Source organism: Rhinolophus ferrumequinum, chromosome 15 (genome assembly GCF_004115265.2).
Source record: "Rhinolophus ferrumequinum isolate MPI-CBG mRhiFer1 chromosome 15, mRhiFer1_v1.p, whole genome shotgun sequence".
NCBI classification, from domain to species: Eukaryota; Metazoa; Chordata; class Mammalia; order Chiroptera; family Rhinolophidae; genus Rhinolophus; species Rhinolophus ferrumequinum.
Genome location: NC_046298.1, coordinates 18827475 through 18850812, shown reverse-complemented (window position 1 = coordinate 18850812; position 23338 = coordinate 18827475). Strand labels below are relative to the sequence as shown.

At 42.7% G+C, this 23338-nt stretch overlaps 1 protein-coding gene across 3 annotated transcripts in view; it reads right to left on the bottom strand.

Annotated features, from left to right (window-relative positions):
• Positions 1-23338, bottom strand: part of WWP2 (WW domain containing E3 ubiquitin protein ligase 2) — a 122703-nt gene that overhangs the window by 50653 nt on the left and 48712 nt on the right. For all 3 annotated transcript variants that reach the window (XM_033128075.1, XM_033128076.1, XM_033128077.1), the window contains exons 5-6: positions 20514-20651; positions 18637-18733 (exon numbers count right to left, since the gene is read on the bottom strand). In XM_033128075.1, the coding sequence (XP_032983966.1) occupies positions 18637-18733; positions 20514-20651 (235 nt within the window). The remainder of the gene's footprint in view (positions 1-18636; positions 18734-20513; positions 20652-23338) is intronic.

The window sequence follows — 23338 nt, the reverse complement described above, 5'->3', positions numbered from 1 at the left end:
AATTCAGGCGGTAGGAGGTCAAGAGACCATGCTCTTTGGTTGGAGGCTGGGGTGGGAGGCCTGGTCTTAAGCTAAATCCCTCCCAGGCAATTATTGTACTTGTCCCTTAGCCAATGGCGAGATGATGAGCTCTCATAGAAAGTTCCCCAGCTGGGATGCGTGATACCCACCAGAACACCTCTGCTGGTCAGGCTCTAGTCCAGTGTGTTGGGACAAGCCTGCAGCACAGCAAACTAGGAGGTTCTAGGGGAAAAAGAAGTGCCCCACTGACCACTTTCCAACAAGGTGGGCGTACGCCAAAGTGTTAACAGTGATTATCTCTGGGTGTTGGGAATATGGATGTCTTTAGCTTTTCCTTTTGTGCTTTTCTAGATTATCCTAGGTTTCTTCATTGAGCCTATATAATTTTGAATAAGGAAAAAAGACAATTAAAAAAAAAGGTTTTTCTTGGGCCAACACTACAAATAACAAAGAAGAAAGCTAGCAAACCCTGGAGTCCTTCCTACCTAAAGGCTGTGGTAGTTACAGATGGATAGAGAGGGCACAACTGAGCTATGGAAATAAAGATTTAATTTGGACTCGCTTTTTCCATCTTATTTTCCCCTGAGCTAATTTCATAAATCAAAAGCTGTCAACCACACCTCAGTCAAGACAAAAATATTTCAACGTCCCCACTTCATGGGAAGAAATGTTAGTATTGAGCCTTTGACCACAAATCCTCATCGAAAGCAGAACAAGTAAAGACGAGTTCCAAAGGGAAAGATGGGCTTTGGCCACGGGAGAATGTATGTATATGTGCTGAGGGCAGAGAGCTTGAGAGAGATAAAATTGGTTAATAGGAGGTTTCTTTCAGCCAAGAATCCCCTTAAAGGACAAAAAAGCCTCCCTGATTTGGTACTCACAGCCCACAGCAGAGGGCTGGACCCCTCAAGGAGCAGCAGGCTGCGTGGGCAGCATGGAAAATGCAACAGCAGTCCTGTCGCACGTATGGCTCTGACAAGCCCATGATTACGCCCAGTCGCCAGGCTCCTTGTCCCTCAGCAGAGCGCTGGGCATGGCTCCTCCTGGCTCCTCCCTCCCTTCCCCGAAAGGGTGTGCGGTCAGAATTGAGAGAGAATACTTTCAGAAATGTTTAACCACTAATGATAGCAGCTTACCCTGAATGACAGGCTGGAGCGCAGCCGGGATTAGCCTGTAAACCGGGGGCAGCTGGGACCACTTTGTGTGAACTGCCGCCTCCCTGCCCGTGGCCCACTGCCACCCCGCTCCCTCACCACCACACACACACAGACCCTCCCCCCAGAATCTTCCCTTGCCCAAAATCTGGAGCTTCAACTTTTTCCTCTTGAATTACCTTTAAAATAAGACTCTCAGGAGGAAGAGAAGGCCTCAACATTTGAGGAAAATCTCTTGAGCAGTTTCCTCTCTTGGAGGACTCATTCAACCCTTAAAAGATGGGATTGTGTCGTGATTAAAAGCTGGCCCAAATGCTGAAACCACACACCATAAGCCAAAATAGTCTCAGGACAAAAGCGGGGCAACGGGGTGGGAATGAACTGGGCTCTACCACAGACGGCCTGGCTTCAGCTGTGCCCATGACTTCAACCTTGGCCTGTCCCTCCACCATTTGGGGAAGGGGGCGGGCGCTATACACCACAGCAGGCAGAAGAAAGGGAACAGCAAAACTCCACAAATGGTTTCAGGTCACCTAGTTACAGAGATTCAGCTTATTTTACAGCATACCCTTCTCTGAATGCTAGCGTTCCTTACCTAAGGTTCTCAGAAACTGAGGCCTTCCTAAGGAATACCAATCAAAGCCAGGGACCTACGATTCTCTCTCCATGCTCCTGAAAGTGGATCTGATACAGGTAAGGTTCTAGTACAGGGCTCTGGGCATCCCCTGGCACGCAAGTTTTGACTCTCAGTCCTCAGGTGACTCTGACAGCCAGAGCCTTGGATGACTTGGGACATCTTGCATCACCTCTCATAAAGGCCATTGAATTGCATTCTATCATTATTTTCTGTGCACTAGGTCCTGTTCCAGGGCTAGTAACACAATAGAAATCGTCCCTGACCTCAAGGAGCTTATATCGCAGTGGAAATGCAGTGATTTGTAATTTTGCTCAGACAGAAATTTACATCACACCCTACAATGCTGGTGTGTGGGAGCCACCTGGCTAGTGAGTGAGCCTGGATGACAACTTGGCATTGTCATCCCAATGCAGCTTTGTTGACAGTCATAATATATGCAATAGTTTATGTGGAATAATTAATCAAAACAAAGTTTGTTTAGTTAAAAAAAAAAAAAAGGAAGCCAGCCCTACCTATTGGTAAATTTTTTGCTAAGTTAAAAAGTGGAACTCAAAATTTGGTGGTGGCTCAGAATTTGAAATCAATAAGTCTATCATATCCGTTACGTGGAAATTCATTTTAAAAAGCAGTTAGTTGGGGGCTTCATCAAAATTCAAAACTCCTGCTCTTCCAAAGACACTGTCGAGCCAATCCATAGACTGGAAAACATATCCAGAATACATTTTAAAAACGCTCAAAACTCAGTGATAAGAAAACAACAAACCAACATAAAAAATAATCAAAATATTTTTAATAGATATTCCAGAGAAGATCTACAAATGGCAAATAAGCACATGAAAGTTGTTCAATGTCATTAGTCATTAGGGAAATGCAAATTAAGCCCCAATGATATACAATTACACACCTATTAGAATGGAGAAAGGGGGAAAAGCCGACAGTAACAAGTGCTGACAAGAATGTAAAGCAACTGGAACTCTCCAACACTGCTAAAGGGAACAGCTACTTTGGAAAACAGTTTGACAGTTTTTTAATAAAGTTAAAGATACACTTAGCATATGAACCAGAAATCCTACTCCTAGGTATTTACCCAAGAGAAATGAAAACATATGTTTACATAGAAACCTATAGGCAAATATTTATAGTAATTTTATCCATAATTTCTAAATCTATAAACAACCCAAAGTTCTTCAACTGGTGAATGAACAGACTGTGGTACATCCATAGAGTGGAATACTACTTAGCAAACAAAAGGAACAAATACTGATACACGTGCAATATAGATGAATCACAAATACATTATGCTAAGTGGAAGAAGACAGACATAAAAGGCTACGCAGTATACACATCATTCCATTTTTATGACACTTAAGAGGAGGCAAAACTGTACGGAAAGAAAATGGATCAGTGTTTGCCAGTGGCTGGGGGTAGAATGGAGTTTACAACAAAGGGGCACAAGGGAACGTTTTGGGGAGACAAGACTTTCTATATCTTGGTTACAGTAGAGGTTACCAGACCATATGCCTGTGTCAAAACCCACACAAGTGTACACTGCAAAAGGTGAATTTTACTATATGTAAATTATACCTCAATAAGCCTAACTTTTAATAATTTAAAAAAGCAATTTGTGTGTTTGAGCCACCACAAAAAGCAGCTCATTCTGTGAGAAAAAAATAAAAGTGAGCAGAAGTTTTAAAAGGCAGGTGACTTATAGGATGTGCTCAGAAAATAATAAACAAACAAACAAACAAACAAGAACCTTGATGAAAATGAATTTTAGGCAATATTCAGGACTCTAAAGACACTCTGTATTAATAAATGTAGGATTCTCCAAAGACTGAGGACACATCTCTCCCAAATGTTAAGAATTCATGGCAGACCAGATACTAGGTGCCAAGCATATTTTTTTTAACTTGGTAAAAAAGACCCAGGATATGAAATGGAGGTCCTTAGACCTCAGATTCAGGCCTGTTAGTCTTCAAGCTCAGCAAAAGAGAAGTTCCAGAGTATAACAAGTGGTAGTGGGTTTTTCTCCATTTATAAAAGAAAAAACCAGACACAGAAGTTAAAACTACCTAATGAATTTAAACTCTTCTCACATTCCAAAGCAGGGTATTTGCCTGGATGACTAGACCCAAGAGGGCAGCTCCCACCCCTCCTCTGAGGCCTCTTAACTGGGCATTGTCTTTTAATAGCTGCATGGAAACAAAACTGAGTAAGGCTGGGCCAGTTTCCAGCAAGCCAGAACCAGCAAAAAAAACAGACACTTAAAATAGAAGCATGGAGAAAAAATGGGAAGCGGTGATGGGAAAAGACACGGTTTCCACCATTCAAAAAGGCATCAATAAGTGAACCTACTCCTACCTACACCCTACTCAATTATTCCTCCTCATTCAAATGTGGATTAGAAATAAATAAATAAAATCGGGCGGTGGGGGGGGGCGAGTAAAAAGGAGAGGTGAAAAGGGAAAGACGCAATTAGAGTTAAAATGGGACCATTCTAGGCATTCCAAGGGTAATTTAAGGCTCCATTCCACACCCTACCCCTAGCTACCAGCCTCAGAAATGACAGGAAAGGTAAAAATAAAACTGCTGCCAAGTCTGTTCTACATTACAGAAACACAAATGATTTACTTTTGCCCAACGTGGAGTACAGAGCTATCCTCTCAATGGTGGCAGCTTTATGAGACTAAAAAACTCACTTAAGAGAGAATATACAAGAAATTTTGACTAATCTAATCTAAGTTGTATGTTGGGCCTCATTGTAAAGAATGCTCAAATGCCCTCCCAAACTTGAAAGAGAGCTGAAGTTCAGGAGAGGTGTTCACTGTCTCATTCTACCCCACGCACCTGGGTGCAGCAGTTGATGACGAGAGGTTCCTGAAACATAGACAGCAGCTCGTGACTTATTTGCCCTATGGCTTGAGATGGTACAAGGGCATAGGATGCCCTCGCAGTCTAGGAGAAGAGCATCGAAGACCATCAACCTCCTCTGACTTACAATTAGAATCTGCATGGGCTCCAGTTTGTACAGTTGGGCCAGAAAAGTATCTACAAACTTCTTCCTATCAATATCATCACATCTTGTTTGAACGTGGGCCAGCTCAGAGCCTCCCTGTGCTACAGCCCCAGACCAGAAAGGGCTACAGAGGACCCTGAGGCGCTGAGGATGACAGATATTAGGGCAGGTACTAAGGATAACAGGATTTGGGGGCATTATTTCTAAGTGTTCTAACACAACAAATCACAAAGGCATGAACTCAGCAGGAGCAAGTCAAGCTCCAGAAAAAATATGTTCAATGGACATTCCTCAAAACATCCCTCTAAACTCCTCCTGAAGAAAATCAGAGGCTTTGCTCAACTACTTGCCTGGCATACCCTTCTCTGGATTCTTCACCCAGCTGGCGCCTAACGCAAAACTTGGTCTAAATGTCCCTCACCTCCGAGGCCACAGTAAATTCCCTTGCATTCTCTCACACAGCATTCTAATCTTTCCCCTTTATGCCACTTCTATTTGTAATTATATATTTGTTTGTGTGTTTATTTGTTTCCTGTCTATCTCCAATAAGGTCTATCTGCCCTCATGAGGGCAGAGAGGATGTCGGCTTTGTGTACCTTTATATAAACAGCACCCAGCATGTGCCTGGCCCCCCAGTAGGCATGTAAAAATATTTGAAGAATGAATAAAAGAAGCTAGCTGTCAAGATCAAAAGCATCCTTTGGCCTGTAATCTCTAGCACTTCCTATGCTCTTTGCAATCCAGTCACTCATCATCTCCCCACCTCACACCACCCTTTAAAGAATGGAATCCAGGCCACAGGATGGAATCCATGATCTACCAGAAACTGACAACTGTCAGAAGTTCCAAAAAGGCTAGACCTAAGATCATATGAAAACATTCTCTACTATCAGGGTCTAGAAATAAAAATAAATAAAAATCATTTCATTAGACTTCATGAGCATTTTGTGCCCAATGCTCAATACTAAAATTGCAAGACAATCTCCAAGTCCAAACAAATTTTATTTGGCATGGATTTGTTGTTGTTGTTGTTGTTGTTGCTGTTGTTCTAGCTGTAATTTTCAAGCACCCTCCAACAGTAAAGACCAGGCAAGTGATTAAACATGAGAATTAAGAGAGATACCTTCTGTGGTGGGCAGAATTTCTATATTGAAAGAAATAAATGTATTGAAAGATGACCGTCCTCCCAAAGATACCCCACTCTAGTGCCTAAAACCAATGAATACGACGAGATGTCACACCCCGGATTATGTTATGTTAGATGGTACATATGTTTTGTTGACCTTAAGAAACGGAGACTATCCAAGTGAGTCTAATCTAATTATATAATCTCTTAAAAGTAGAGTGCTTTCTCCAGCAGATGTGTAAGAAGTGGAGAGCAGAAAAGAAAATCAGAGAAGTTTGAAGCAGGGAAATTTGACACACTCTTGCTGGCTTGAAGATTGGGGGGACACGTGAGAAAAAAATGTAGGTGGCCGTAAGGAGTTGAGGGGGCCCTGAGTGATAGCCAGCAAGGACATGGGGACCTCAGTCCTACAACCACAAGTAACCAAATTCAGCCAATGATCTGAATGAGCTTTGAAGCAAATTTTTCCTCAGAGGTTCCAGATAAGCATGCAGCCCTGCCATCACCTTGATTTTGGCCTTGTGAGATGCTGAGTAGACAAACCAATTGGCCATGCTATGCTGGACATCTGACCTATCTAACCGTGAGCTAATAATGGTGTCGTTTTAAGCCCTAAGTTTGTGGTGATCTGTTAGACACCAACAGAAAACTAACACATCCTTCCAATACAAATAAATGTCAATTTCCACAGAAGATGCTCTCAAATATATGGTTAGGTAATAACTTCGTCCTAAATTCTTGTTGATCACGCTACCTCACTCCAGTCAAACGGCCTGATATAGTTACAGCATTGCCATATGAAATCCGTGCTCATCTCACGGGGACAGCATTTCTGTGATCTGAATGTCCTCTATGAGATACACATTTCTAACATTCAACAATCACTTGGGAATTGGAACAACTATCTATGAGCGAGATATTACTGTTCTTAGAGGGTAAGTAACATTCTTTTCCGGTAGAGTTCAGGCATGGACTTGACAGATTCCTTTTCCAAACAAGATGTATTTATATGGCAACTTATCTCTAATTCCAGTGTTCACCTTAAAAGTTGCACAGATTTGAAAAGAACAGTCCATGAAAAGGGTTCAATATGGAAATATTAATCATGAAGAAAAAACCAGATGAAACAGGAGCAGGCAGGCAGTGGGAACCCACCACGCTCTTGGCAGTTAGGCTAGGCATTGGAAAGCACAAGGCAGCTCTGATAAAAAGTCTCCTTACACCCTGTGCCCCTGAAACCATCACTTCTCAGGAGTAGGGGCGCCAAGGAATGTAAACCAGTAGCAAGACCCACCCCGAAGTTCTGGCAAACAGGAGCAGAAACACAAGACTCTTTCAACTCAACAAATATTTATTGAGCTGCTGCTACGTGCAGCAAGGAACTATTCTAGGCCCTGCTAGGGACACAAAGATGAATGAGGCACAGGCGCCTTTGACATGGTGTTTGAGAACTTAGCACCACTACCCCGTACCCCTCCTGGAAAAAAAAACAAGTAAATGGAAGAGGAAGAAGTAACTCCTCAGGAGTCCCCAATCCATCATTCTTTTCTAAGTGTAAAACAAAATTGTATGATTTGATTTAAAATAAAGCCTTTTAAATCTTCTTTAAAGGCAAAATTTCCAAGGTAAAATTTAAAAAAAACCAAAAAGAACAAAACCAACCTGGTCCTGATCTCCCCTTCTTCACAAATTAACAATTATTCCCACCACATCCTACTCCGGGTTATCAGTAATCTCGCTTTAAAACTGTTTTGTCATTAAAAAGTTATACCTTCAAAGGCCATGCAATGTAGACCCAGAACATAGACATGCTATAAAACTCAGAGTAAAACCAAACAAAAAGTCTTCAGACAGGGAGCCAGTGGATAATTCTTGTTCTCTTTACACCACTAGATGCAGAATTTCACACTCCATTATCAAATAATCAGCGAGCCAAAGAAACTTTCAACTCATTAAGACAGAGAAAGGCAGGCCAAACACAAGCTTAACATAGAAAGTTCGTCTAGATATGTAAAGCAAAGAGGGCAAAAGGATGAAAACAACGCCAAAGATACCGAAAATCACAAAAAACATAAATGGACTAACCGTGACAGTTTAAAAATAGAAGTTATCATATTGTTGTTTTTTTTTTAAATCTCAGTTAAATGCTATTGCAAGCAACCCCATCTAAAACATAAGGACCAAAAAGGTTGAAACTAAATAAATGGGGAAAAAAATATGCCAAGCAAATATAAAACAAAAGACAATTGGGGTAGCTATGCTAGTGTCAAAACAAATTGATTTTTTAAAAATGACTTCTAAAAAATGAGGTATAATTTACATATAGTACAATCACCCTTTTTAAGGGTGCAGTTTAATGAGTTTTAGCAAATGTATATAACCATGTTGCCACCACCACGATCAAGACACAGAATATTTCCATCGCCCCAGAACACTTCTTGGTATCCTTTTGCGGTTAATCCCTCCCTTCAATTCCCACAAACTGCTGATTGCATATCTGTCCCTACAATTTTGCCTTTTCCAGAACATTATATAAATGGAATCATACAAAACATAGCCTTTTGTGTCTGGCTTCTTGCACTTAGCATAATGCTTTTGAGTGTTGTTGTAGGTTGTTGCTTTTTATTGCTCAGACCAAATAAATTTTAAGAGAAAAAGCACTGAGAAAAAAAAAAAAAAAAGAGGGTCATGAGATAAAGATAAAACATTCAATTCGCCCACAAGACATAGTTCAAATTTGCACTATGGACTCACTAAAATAACCTTTAAACTTATAAAGTAGAAATTCATAGATATGATCTGGCCCTACCTATCACTGCCCTCATCTATTTTCCCATCACTCCCTCCACGCCAGCCAGACTGGCCTCTCTACTATTCCTTCAACTCCAAAGGCACGCTCCCAGCTTAGTTCCTTTGCCATAGGCATTCCTCTGTGCAAACATTCTTCCCCCAGGTATCCTCATGGCTAAATCCCTCACCTTAAAATCTTTGCTTAAAGCACCCCTCCTTAATGACACCGCTCTCGACTGTCCTATTTAATATTACATCCTGTTGTTATGTAATACATTCATATATATTTTCATATGGATCAAATTTATTTTTTAAATAACAAAAATCAATCAAACCAGGAAAAAAGAGAAACACTCTGGGATTCCGCATTATTATAGAAGCCAAGGCACAGAACATTTCCAGAAAGGACCAGTCACTAGTCCGCAAGGCTAAACCTGCAGATATGTCAGGTAGGCCTTTGTGGCTGTAATTTTGGCAGAATGATAGAGATGGATGCCAGCATGAAGCGAACTGATACAGAAATGGAAATAAGGAAGAGAGGCCCCCCCAAAATTGAGGATACCTTTGCTATATTTTCAATAAGTTAAGGGTACATAATAACTTCAATAAACCTTGTGACATGTGAAGCATAAAGCAATATGAATTCTGTACTTCAGTTCTGTGGCAATTTTTATCTAATGCAAAACATAGAACTATTTCAGTGTTTGAAAGAGGTCATTCTATTCAGGCTATTGAGTATGCCATCATAAAGACAATCACTAGACTAAACCTCAAATCTGTACCTCCACAGACCTTGGCACTTTCAAAAAGAGCCACCGAGTGCCAACAGAATCTTGAAAGGAAAAATCTAACCTCATCATACCAAACCACAGCCACAAACACCATGGCTTAAGCAACCCTTTCCCCCTCCATCCCTATCTGTTCAAAGCATTTGCAGTTTTGTTCTGATCTTCCATCATCACATACCCAAGCTGCCCAAGCTCCCATAACCAAAAAGTAATTTCTCCAAGGCCCATACTCTTTTTATTTGGTTCTCTCTAAATCCGTTCCCTTTCAATCACAATTTTCTAGGGCTGAGAAGTCCTAGAATTCAGATACAGATATGATTAAAGTAGAAATATCACTCAGTTGTGGTGACCCTTATACTGGCCCCACTGTTCAATGTCAGGAATGCATTTTATTTTGCTCTGTCTCTCTCAAGTTTTCTTTTAAACTCTTCCTACTGTGGATACCCTTTCCTCCTCCTGTGGAGACACTTTCAGAGGAACGACTCTGCCCCAGAGCCACACAGTACCACTTGTTCCATAGATCCTGCTAAACACCAATCCCAACCATCATGGGGGATGCCATTCTAAAGTGACAGCTTCATAAGCACCTCCTCTGCTGCATTTATATTCCATGAATAACCATAAGCCAACAGCCTGGGAGTCCCCTCTATTCATCCTCCCTTTTGTCTCATTTGTCACCCAATCCCGCTCAGTGATTATACTGCCCAGGTATTTCTGTCTCCTATCTATTCTGACACTGCCCAAGGCTAGTCACCAATTCCTATCTCACTAGTTCCTACAACAGTCCACTTATTGGTCCCTGATTTTAGTTTCAACCTTCACTGTGTAAGAATTCCCATGCTGTTCTATTCCACATGACTCCCTTCTCCTGCCCACTCACTAGGGCAAGAAGACTCTCTGACTCCCTTTCAGTTAGGTTCTAGAAGTGATTTAGGTTTCACCACTGAGAAGCTCTTGCAGGAGATTTGGAAAGCAGAAGGAAGGCAGAGACCATTCTTCTTGTGGTGGTGATGACTGGTGGCGGCTCTCACAGACCCCATGCTTCACTGCTTAAACACCAGCTTCCTGTGTGTAAGGTGGTTGTAGGGGCAGCAGCAGTTTTCTGACATCTCCACTCGACTGCAGCTGCAAGGCTCTGACCTTGAAACTAAAGATGGGGCAGGACTCACCTCTGTTTCTGCAGCCCATCCAATGACTTTTGTAAGCACCTAATTCTTCATATTAAATCTCTCTCTGCTCAAAATACCTAGAGTGGTTTCTGTTGCCTGTAATGAACACAAACTAATACAACTTCAAATTCATCCATCAGATACTTTCCTGAATAATTTACCACAGAAATAGCAAATTACGTCCTTGCTCAGAATTCAGTGGTTCCAAATCTCCAAAGAACGAAATCTAAATTCCTCAGTAAAGCATAAAAGACCCTTTGTAAACCAGTCTTACCTTCTTACCATCTCCTCCAGCAGGATCAGCAAACTTTCTATAATGGGTCAGATGGTAAATATTTTAGACTACACAGTCTCTCTCACAACTACTTAACTCTGCCATTGTAGCATAAAAGTAGCCATGGATAATATGTAAAGGAATGAGTATAGCTGTATTCAAATAAAATTTTACTTACAAAAACAGATGGTCAAGAGAATAAGAAGACAAGCCACGGACTGGGAGAAAATAATTGCAAGAGGCTACATATGATAAAGAACCATTACCCAAACAATATAAAGAACTCTCAAAATTCAACAATAAGGAACAATCCAACTGAAAAATGGGCACCTCACCAAAGAAGGTAAATAAGCATATAAAAAGATACCCCACATCATATGCCATCAGGGAAATGCAAATTAAAACAGCAATGAAATACCCCTACACATCTATCAGAATGGCCAAAATTTAAACACTGACAACACTGAATGCTGGTGAGGATTTGGAGCAACAGGAACTCTCATTCATTGCTGGTGAGAATGCAAAATGGTACAGCTACTTTGAAAGACCGTTTGGCATTTTCTTATAAAACTAAATATACTTACCATATTATCCAGCAATTGTCCTCCTTGGTATTTACCCAAAGGAGTTAAAAACATATTCACAGAAAACCCTGCACATGGATGTTTATAGCAGCTTTATTCATAATTGCCAAAACTTGGAAGCAACCAAGATGTCCTTCAAGAGGTGAGTGGATAAATAAACTGTGGTCCATGCAGACAATGGAACATTAATCAACACTAAAAAGAAATGAGCTAGCAAGCCATGAAAAGACATGGAGGAAATTTAAATGCATATTATTAAGTGAAAGAAGCCAATCTGAGTTATATACTTCATGATTCCAATTATATGACATCCTAGAAAAGGCACAAAACTATGGAGACTTTAAAAGGATCAGTGGTTGCCAGGAGGCAAGGAGGAAGAGACGATAAATAGGCAGAGCACAGAGGATTTTCAGGGCAGTGAAACTACTCTGTACGACACTCTAATGGTGATAAATGTCATTATAAATTAGTCAAAACCCATAAAATGTACACCACCAAGAGTGAACCCTAATGTAAACAATGGACATTGGGAGACAATGTGTCAATGTAGGTTCATCAGTTGTAACAAATATGCTGCTCTCCTGCAGGACGGTGATAGCAGGTGAGGCCTGGGGTGGGGAGAACAGGGGTATACAGGAAATCTCTGTGCCTCCTGCTCAATTTTGCGGTGAACCTAACACTGCTCTTAAAGAAAGAAAACAAAACATCCCCAGTGGCAGCCTGGCTTTGGCTTGTGAACCATAGTTTGCTCCAGCCATCATCCTGAATGCCTCCTGCATTAACGTTACGAAATGACTAACATTTCCTTGAATAGGCCAACTTCTGCCCTGCTTTTACCCATGCTTACCCTCTGCCTGGAGTGACTTACCCCACCCCCACTTCACTGGTCTGCAAACTCCTACAAAGCACAGCTCAGGCCTGTGCCTTAGGTCAACTCTCCACTATCTTCCTCCTGCAGGTGTTCTCACCACCACCGTGTTTATGGTACTGGCATTCATGTTTACGGTACGAATATTGCCTTCAACAGCAGTTATCTACCCTACTTTCTCGTAGTTCATAAGAAGTTCCTAACCAGCTTTGTGGCACACATCACACCTCTCTAGGCTCATAGAGAAGAAATGACCAGTAAATACCCATGAAATAAATAGACCTGAATAAACAAATGTATAATAATGTATAAAAAGCCATTTTAATTAGTGAAACATGAATACATTAGTGTATAAACGAACGTGTAATTAATCCCCATGATTACTTGTCAGTGTCTGGCTTTGAGAACCCAGTGGGGCTCTTGTCCAGCCTCCACCCCATTCCATATAAGCCAGCTGCTTGAAAGAGAGTGCTATCAGTTCCTTGTGGGCAGGGACTGCACTCAGTGATCACTCAGGGCATAAATAAATTACACTTATTCCTTTTCTCACTCCTTCCTCTTCCCCAGCAATCGTAAGGAGGCGATAGCCAGATTTTTAGTAAAAGCTGTTGAGTGGAAGCCTGAATGGAAACTGTAAAGGTGCTTAATTTAGTTCCATGCTGACAGGGCAACATCTCCAAATAACTACAGTTCCAAATCAAGTAGCTTTTAGTCATCTCAACTGAAGGAGTCGCTGGTGGCCAACAATGACTGATAGAACAGCCCAGCGCCCAAGGCTCAGTTCCCGTCCCTCTTCCCTCATTAGCTTTGCTTCCCAGTACCCCTTGGCCCTCCCAGGACTCTCAGCAGTGTTCCCAGCAGAATCACGCCTGGTTGAGTTTATTTTTCTTTCCTTTCTGGGCTAGGCTGTCTGCAGACACAGCTGATGAGCTATTTAGAGCTCACCAGAGACCTTGGGGCTTTGTACGTCCCTGAGATTACACCTCTTTTAAATCTTCAGAAGTCGTTAATGCCAAGGCAGGGGAGTCAATAAATATGATATGTTTTCGTCCAAGCAAGACAAAAACAAAAGGAGGTGGATGCAAACTCTCTCTTAAGAGGTCTGAAACTTCTGCATGTAAAAGAATCACACTGAGGAACTTGTTAAAAAACAGATCTGACCTGGACGGCCAGATGGCTCAGTCGGTTAGAGCACGAGCTCTCAACAACAAGGTTGCCGGTTCAATTCCTACATGGGATGGTGGGCTGCGCCCCTTGAAACTAAAGATTGAAAACGGCAACTGGACTTGGAGCTGAGCTGCGCCCTCCAGAACTAGATTGAAGGACAATGACTTGGAGCTGATGGGCCCTGGAGAAACACAATATCCCCCAATATTCCCCAATAAAATTTAATAAAATAAAACAAAACAAAACAAAAACAGATCTGACCAACACTGGCCAATGCTAAACCAGGTGGTGATGGATGTAGGCAAATTCAAGGTCTCTAGCCCTTCATACCAAACACACGTGCACACACATTCATGCATACTCACATATATTCCTACACAAAATAACTTAAATGCATTCGGAAGAATTGTTTAAGCCCCTCTCTACAGCTTTTCCCCAAAGATCTGTTTCATAGTTTTAAGACCTATTAATGAAAAACTTTATGAACTTGAAAGCAAATTCAACATGTTCTTCCATCTTTTTGTACCTTTTCCCAGTCTGACTTTGGAAAATCGACAGGGATTCTAGACTGAGGAGCTAGTTATTCAAGTCAGAAGAAATCTTAAGGCTGTGCTTGGAGGACCAGCATCGCTAGCAGACAGTCCTACAGGTTTCATCCGTTAGTTGATTTCACCTTCACTCCCTGATTTCATATAATAGCTGGAGAGGGGGTGAAAAAAATCACAGGTGACGAAGAATCAGCAAACCAAAGAGGGGTTGAGACATCCTGGCTTTCCACTCTTCAGTGTGGAATTTCACAACCATTTCTAACCTAACAGTAACTCGGAAGAGAGCTACCAGTAGCAGCGTGGATCCGCTCTGCTGGGTTCTTTTCCCCCCTTATGGACCCTACTGTTAGCTTCTCTAGTTCACTAGTTAGCTCCCTGAACTAATTAGACACTAAGGTATTGTACTGAACAACGAACAATGGACAGTCCTCTCTGCAAACTCCTGCCCACTCTCTCCTCAGGCCTTTGCTCTCTACACACTGATTTCTTCTCTCTCTGAGCTTCCCCCAGTTCTCAGTTTCATTTGCCTGTTTCATATACATCTTGTATATCTCAAAGACTGTGAACTCGCTGTGGAAAGCGCTTCTGGCAAGCTCTGTGCAGTGTGTGCACAATACCAGGCACACATTAGATCTTCAAAACCTGGATTGACTTAGGCACAGTTCCCAAAGCCAGCCCTCATTCCAGCAAAATAAAATAAGCACTGGGGGATTATTAAAGGGTGTGGTAGGTACTCCCTATGCCAACTAGCACAACTAGCCAGGGGCTCCCTAACACCGGGCACTCTCCACTATTACACTGGAATAAGGAACACGGGCTGAGGACACAGGGCAGGATGAGATAGCGACAGACAGAATCCTGGGTATGCCACATAATCATCCCCTCTCCAATCAAACACCAAATGGTGTTAGACCACCCTCTCCGGTCGCCAAGATTAGTTCTGTTCTGACACATTATCTGGTAGTGACCGGCTTTCATCTGGAACCCATTCCCCCTCCACCTCTCAAACTGAATCCTCAGGCCTGAGATTTCTAAGTGACAAGAGTACAAGGCCAACGGGGAGCATCGGCTTAGAATCATCAGCTCCGCTGCTCTACAGACAGCCTGGGCAGAACAGAAATAAGCGGTCCTTACTGAGCCTGGGGAAATCCTAAATTCTGAAATCTGTCTGCCTCGATAGCAAACAATTTCTCCACCGCAGTTCAGTTTTCTGAGGTGGGTAGATGACACTTGTTTATTTTTTATTGCGAAATATATATACCATGTAAACAAAAGAAGACATTAAACATATATTCAGTTTAAAGAAGAACAATAAGACAAACACTCGGGGACCTAAGACGTAGGCTAAGAATTAACATTCCCAGTACCTAGAAGTTTCTGTGTGTCTTTTCCTCATTATACCCATCTCCATCCCTACAATGACAACCACTCGCATGAATTCAGGGTTAATTATTCTCTTTCAGTTTTTATAGTTTTACTACCTATGACGGTAACCATAAAAAACATATATGGTCTAGTTTTACATTTTTTAACTTTATATAAATTATATCATACTGTACATTTTTTTTCTGCAACCTGCTTCTCTTTTTCAACATTATGCTTCTAAGATTCTACCACATTGATGTAACTATCTTTCACCCCATGTTTACTATGGGACAGTTGTTAATTGTAGGACTATTTGTGATATTAACTTTCCTGAATCAACCAGACCCACTATGTACTAATATAATCTGTCTACAAAAAATTTATGTCACATGAGTTGTTGGTGGCAAATCCATGTGGCAGAACAGATGGTAAAATAACTAAAGGTGTTTCACTCCATTATTCTTAAAGAGTGGGAATTCTCTCTCTTTCTTTCACTGAAAGATAGAGCTCAGCAAGCCACAGGTGCCTTTGCTAGATGAATTTGGGTAGATAAACCCCTGAGATAAAACCCTTGCCTGATTCCAGTTCTATGGCTAATAAGGCAGGGGCAAGGAGAGGAAAAGGCTATTTTGACATTGCAATCTTCACCTTCACAGGCACATCAGAGCACCTTTGATCATGGTGAATAGCACCCAAGTCCAAGAAAAACCTCCCCTTCAAACAGCGAAAGCTAAATATTTAGTCTGGAAGGCAGCAGACAGAAGCCCATCATTCTCTCTGCCCCAGGAAACAAGGACAGCAGAGGATTGTCCTTGAATCCTGAGAGTTTGATTCATCACCCTCTTAACTACAGTCTTTGACGTGATGTTTCAGTAATGCTGCACTTCCCAGGTGTGTGTGTGTGGGGGGGGGGTGCAAAAGAAACCCCCTGCCACTTTCACTGAGCACTCCCAGGGTGCAAGGCCCTCACACTGAGACACCTCATCTCAGCAAAGTTCTACAATGACCCTGTGAGAAAAGGTAACGTCCCCATCTCGCACCTGAGAAAACGCAGGCCCCAAAGAGGTTCCGTGACTTGTCCAGTATCACACAGCAAGTCAATGACAGGCAGGGTTCCACCTGATTGCATCTGATTGCAACGCCCACACTCTCTTCCCACTGACTGCCCTGTGATAACCTGCGTGTGCACACTTCAACACTGACCTCGTCCAAGGCAGCAGAAACAGGGGACGGAGGTTCTTTGGGTGACACTTTCACAAGTGTTTGCTGCTGAGTGGCAGCAGGTTTCACCTGAACATAGATGAAATTCTTAGATGGCCAGGGCTGTGAAAACTCAGAGGCCACGTGTGGGAAATGCTACAGTAGCGAGGCAGACGGAGCAGGACTCCTACACTTAAAATAGCTGGAAGGGGGTGGCCAAGTGGCTCAGATGGTTAGAGCGTGAGCTCTTAACGGGGATGCCAGTTCGATTTCCACATGGGCCAGTGAGCTGCGCCCTCCGCAACTAGATTGAAGGACAATGACTTGGAGCTGATGGGTCCTGGAAAAACACACTGCTCCCCAATATTCCCCAATTTAAAAAAAATATTTTTAATAAATAAAAATAAAAAAATAAAATAGTTGGAAAGCACTCTGCCCAACAATAATTACCGAACATTAAATGCCTATCATGTGTTATGGCATGAAGTCTAGCAGCTGTTTTAACAGCCAACAGTCCTCAACACAAACAACAAAGATGGGCTATTGGGATACAGTGTATGAATTTCAAAGTCTATCAACTAGAGAACTTCAGAGAGCAATAAATAGGCCAAGAACTTTAGTTCAAACTTCTTAAGAGCTGGATTCTACCTTCCAGCCCCAAAATAAGTGGTATCAGTTGTGTCTGGCACGAACTTTCCAAGTCGGCTAAAAGGCCCACGTGGCCGTTACTAGCGCCAACACTGAGAAGGCCTCGTTCTCAGAGAGAGGAATGCTGAGGGTTCCTCTTCGCCAGCTACTCGCCACTGAAGATTCTGTTTTCTCCAGCAATCTGTGCCCATCATTTCTTTGTGGACACGGATTTTCCAGTTACATTATTGGTCCTGACACTGTGAGACTTGACTCCTTATCCCAACTTGTAAGTCATCTAGCGAGTCACAAAAATGGGCAACTGATCTCTAGCGTGTGAGGCAACACCTCTGCAGAGGCTTGGAGAAAAGAGGACAGAAAAATGGCACCTCTGCTTCTGTGCTGCAGAGAAAAGATCCAAACACCCAACCCTCTCTTGCTCCTGATACCTGCCAGGCACTGAAACCTCACAAACCCTCAAAACAACCAAATCTGGAGAGGCTGATGGCCGTCCTCAGAGGGATCTCTCCAGAGGCTGTGGATATTGGCTGACATCATACTCTGTTTCTCAGAGCATTATTCCCCACTCCCTGGGATTTGTTTGGGAAGATTTTTAGCAGTTACTCACCTACTCTCCACACATAATAAAGATTTACAAACTACATTCATATGATTCTTTCCCTTAAAACGCCTGGGTATTTTATACATTGTAATAAACAATAAAAACAGGGTCCCAAACCCCTTCCCATCTCTCTGATACACTTGAAACTATTCTCCTGCCTGGGAATTCAGTTGCCGTGAAAATGAGTTTGCACATTAATACAGGTATAAAATGGGAATGTCAATAAATAAAATTAAGTCATTCGTGATATGTATGACAAGTATAATATAACTCAGACTCTAAGTACGGGAGGTCTTAACCCATACTCCAAAGGGAACCATGGATCACCCCCCAAAATAGGAATGCACCGACAGAAAACTTTACACAAAGAACCATTGCTCTAAACATTTCTCTGTGTATCCTGGAAGAATAACTGGCTGCTGCACCTGATGTATAAAAAAGCAGTCAAGTTCTGTTCAACAATTCCTCTTACCCAAACAACCAACTTTGACACGCCACCCCCGACCCTTCCAAGAATCCTGAGTTTTCTACTCCTTTCTGGGCCTCTTTTACAGTCACGTATAAGCTCGCTGGAAATTTCTACCAGTTTCTAACATAAATTGCTCCTCGCCACTTCCCAGTGTGTTTTCCAGAACTCTAAGCATCTCCCCGGCTCCTCCTCACCAACAAGAGGGTCTTACCGGGATCTCCCGCCAAAGCAGTTTGTGCTAGGGGGCTGGTGCCGGTTCTCTGGAGCGACAGCTGTCCCACTGGATTCTCTCAAAGGTGGCTGTGATCCTAGAAAGGTGATCCATCACAAGAAAAGACAGAAATGTTGAGAAGCTCAGCCCTTGTTGGAGATGTGGAACAAGCTTACCACGCATATGTTAGTTACCCACCACTACGGGATATAGAGCATCTAACAAGATGCAGACACCAGCATGAGAAGGAATGGGGACTGAGGGTGAGATCGATCAGAGGGAAACAGACCTTTTCCAAGACCTTCTAGAAGATCTAAGGCCCTTAGAAGCACGTTGCCTTACACATTAAATGAACTTCAGCCACACCACATGAGACAAAGAACAGACACTCCCCATGCAAAGTGGGGGCAAGAAATTGGGGCATTTCTCCATATCACAACCAGAGAGCTTTTAAAAAGCCAAATCACATTCAACTGAAATCAAATCATGATACTCTTCTGCTAAAAACCTTTCAACAGCTTTCTGCTTCTTTGGATGGGCTTCAAAATCCTTCGCAGGGCCTTCCTTCACGGCTGTGTGATCTGAGCCGACCTGCCTCTGTGGCCTACCCTTCCACCACTCTCCTTCTTGCTGCCCCCACTACCCAGCCATCCTGGCTGCCTCTATTCCCAGCACAAGCCAAGCTCACTCCCACCTCAGAGCCTCTGCACACGAGACCCCTCCACCTCTTATGCAGCCAGCCCTTTACCCCACACCCCCACATTGGCCTGTCTCAACTCTTCAGAAGGTCTCAGCTTCCTCAGAGAAACTTTCCCAGGCCTCCCACTTTAGATGAGATCCCCCTAAAGTACAAGAAGCACGTAGCACCCACTACCTTTCCTCCACACTGTTTGCCACAATTATACTTGTATAATTATTTATGCATTTACTCGTTTGATGTCTAGCATCCCCTGCCCCCACCAAGTGAAGTATAGGCTCCTGGAAACACAGACCATGTGAATTTTGCCCCTGCCACCTGGCTACCACCTGGTCCAAGATCTAGTACATACCAGGTGCTCAATTATAGATATATGTGCTGAATGAGTGAACGATGCCTGTTTTTCTCCATGTACCCAAAATACCCAGGCACCATTCAGTCCAACTGAGGGAGGAGTCTCCAGTTAAGGCCCAACCATCACTGAGGTTTCACCCAACTGCCCTTGAATTAGAATTCAAATTTCACCCCCTTGAAGCTACAGAAAGTCTATTTGGGGCCTGGAAAGTACCATAGTTAACATCACATTTAACGAGAAAAATTATGGAAAACCCAACCCATCTCCAACCTCAGACTTCATGAAATAATTTCCTGCTCGATCCAAAGGTGACTAATTTCAGACCAGAAGATCAAAAGAAACACATTCAGGGCAGAGTGGGAGACACTCTCTAAATTCCCTGCTTCTGTCTGTAGTTTGCTAGTGCGAATCTCTAAACAAGACAGCGAGTCCCCTTTCCCAACCAATACCCTCTCATAAAAGACACCCTCAAACTCCCCAGGAAGGTTAACTGTCTTGGGAAGAAGAAAAATGGGCCCAAGTAATATTTAATAAAGACATTTTATTTTTCCACAGTCCATGTGGGATGAAAAAATGTTTTTCTCTGCTCTCAAACCAAACAACATACTTACAAAGACTTGACATTTATTTTGGTCCTTTATCAGAAAGCTGTCCTTGAAAACTCATTTCATGATTTTGATCAAGCTATGAGCGCTAAGAAGAACCAGTGCTTCTGAACCAGGGCTGGCTGAGCTGTACCCAAACCTAGGTACCTGGTAGAGAACCAAGCTCTGGGCACCTCTTCCTACCTCCCGCCCCACCCCTGGGGAGCAGGGCGGCACTCACCATCTGTCACAGCACTGCCATTAGGCACGCTTCCCAGATCAACAGTCGGCCCGTCCAGGAAAATTGTCAGCTCACCACCCGAGACAACACCGCCTTTGTTCTCTGTCTGCAGGTTCAGGGTCAGCTGCATGTTCTCCACTGTTGGACACAAAAGACAACAAGGATGGAAGAAAGAAAATGCACCCCGAGTTAAGATTCTGTTATTTATAAGCTCTCACTTCATTTAACCCTGGCTTGCCTCGCAACATTTTCCTGCATCTTCAAGTATGTCTCGTGGCATGGGAAAAAGAATGGGAAGGAATGTCTAATTGTCACCATTGTTGTATGAAGCTGGTGGGAAAGGCTACACTCTTTCTTCGTAAACATTTTAGATTCTTAGGTTAGCTACATAGTTTCTGTATTACTTATTTATTTGTTTGCTTCTACTCGCAAAACCATAACAGAAGAGTAGAGATACTGATGGCATACACAGAAAGAAAGTAGTCACAAGCAGTTATCAATATAAAGAATGGGGGCAAAAAAAAGTGAAATAGATCAGGAGATCCTGAGGAAATGTCATCAAGAGTCATCTCTAGAAGGATTGTAGAGGCTTATGCTTTTCTTATTTATGTTAAAAAGTATTTTCCTAAAAAAAAAAATTTCATTCCTGAAGATACTTCATATTGAAATAAGGAAAACAATGTTTAAACAAATAACGTTCAATACAAGCAAATCAATACCATAGTCACATGGGCCTGGGTTAGTCCTGTAAGGAGAGACCAGTCAACACCTGGCTTTATGACTGAGGCGAGAAGGCAACTCAGAGTCATCGAGCCCACACAACACTAGGTAAAGTCAGCCCTATGGGCAAACAAGAAGAATTGGGAAACCACAGCAGACAGACAGAACAAACTGGCACGAGGCAGAAGCCCCAAGCCCTAGGTGGGCTGGCAACTACTACAAACACAACCCAACCCCCACCACCAAGCTTGACCACAGGGAATAGTTTCCATCCAGTTACCGCTCAGGAGCTGTAACCTCCAGGTCAGGGCCGTTCAACAATTACCAAGAGAGAGCAGTGTTTATGAGGATTTTCAAAGGGTGTGCCGTCCTTCCACGCCTCCCCACATCTTACAAAGCCAGACCAGGAAAGTGCCACATACTCCCACCACCCACCAAGCCACCACTTCACTTTATCTCTTAGTTACTAATGTATTATAAGCTATCTCACTGGTTTGCTAGAACAGGACAGGGTATATATAAATAAGCATCTCCATGAGCACTTCCTAGAAACAACCGCACCCCACTAAAAAGCCTGCCCCAAATCCAAGAAACAGACACAGTCCTTTCACTTAGGGGGGAAAAAAAAAAGTCTAGATCAATTCAAGGACCTATTATACTAACGTAGAAACCAGTTGCCCTTTATGTTTTCAAGTTCTCCTAAGCATCTCTACCTTCCCTTAACCTCTCTTCCCTGCAATGGATCTCTCCAAATCCTTTTGAGTCCATTGGTATTTTCAGTCAGTTTCACTGAGAGGCTTGTGAGTTCCAAATATTTCTATAAAATAACACTTGTAATCTGAAAATAAGTTCCTTCAAAAGACTAGGAGTGAGGGAAAGAAATGCGGTCCTACGACCACTAGGACCACTTGCCAGCCATGCAAATGAGCCACCTAGGAAGTGAAGCCGCCAGCCCCCATCTAGCCTTCAGAGGATTGCAGCCCAGCCAACATATCAGCTGCAACCTCATAAGCGATCCCAGGCCAGATTGCCCAGCTAAGCCGCCCCCAAATCCTTGCCCACTGAAACCCTGAGATAATGTCTCAGGATAATAGATAATGCCTACTATTGCTTAAAAAAAAAAAAGTTAAGGGTGTCTCCCTACTCTATTATGCTGAGATACAGGGCCTACGTCCCTAGCATAGCACGGAGGTTGAGGGCAGGTGCCAGACAGATAGAGGGGGTTCAAATCTCAGGCCAGCTACCTAGTAGCTGTGCAGCAGCACTCCAATTAATGTGACCAATGGTCTCCCTGTAAAACGGGGAGTGGTAATATCACACTTTTCAGAGGACACTTGTAAGAATTAAACGGTACCTAGGAAGCAACTAAGAAGCTGTCAGTTTTAGTATCTCCCCGTGGACTTTCCTGTTTTAGGCTGAAGAGTCCTAATTTCTCTGGGTCTACCTTGTTCATTGTAGTCACTCTTCTTTTGACCTTTCTGAGCTTCTTCAGGCTGCGGCAACAAATTCCACAAAATCTTCCAAGGAAAGCCATATAACCATCACAAGGACAAACCATTATATACACTTGTAGGCTTACACGTTACCTGGCAACTCTTTGAGACACACTTGACCTTCAGAAAGAGCCAGGGAGGGGGGAGATCTGTCTTCTTTAAACTTTTGAGACCATAACCATCCACTGTCCTATTCACTAAAAAAGAGAGAGTTGGAGAGATCTCTGCCATCACTATCATATCCGAGCGTCACACTGAGTGTGGCTACGAGCGAGACACCTGGCACCCACATGCCTCCTGATGAGCTGCACTACAAAGTCCACAACGTCACTTTTCAAGTCTTCTTGCCAAAAGAATTGTCTAACTCCAACCAAGCATTTAAACCGCCTTCCCAGTTTACATGAAATTAGGGGATAGAAGAAACAAATTCAATGATTCTATGAGGAAACAATCAGAAAAATCCAGACTATGGTGCATCTAATCAGTAACTGTCCTGGACTCTTCAGAAAGTCAGTGTTATTAAATATGTTTCTTTGGGGAAAAACAAACAAATAAACAAACAAACGGGGGTGCAGGAAGGAGATTCTTCTAGATTTAAAGAAATATAACCCA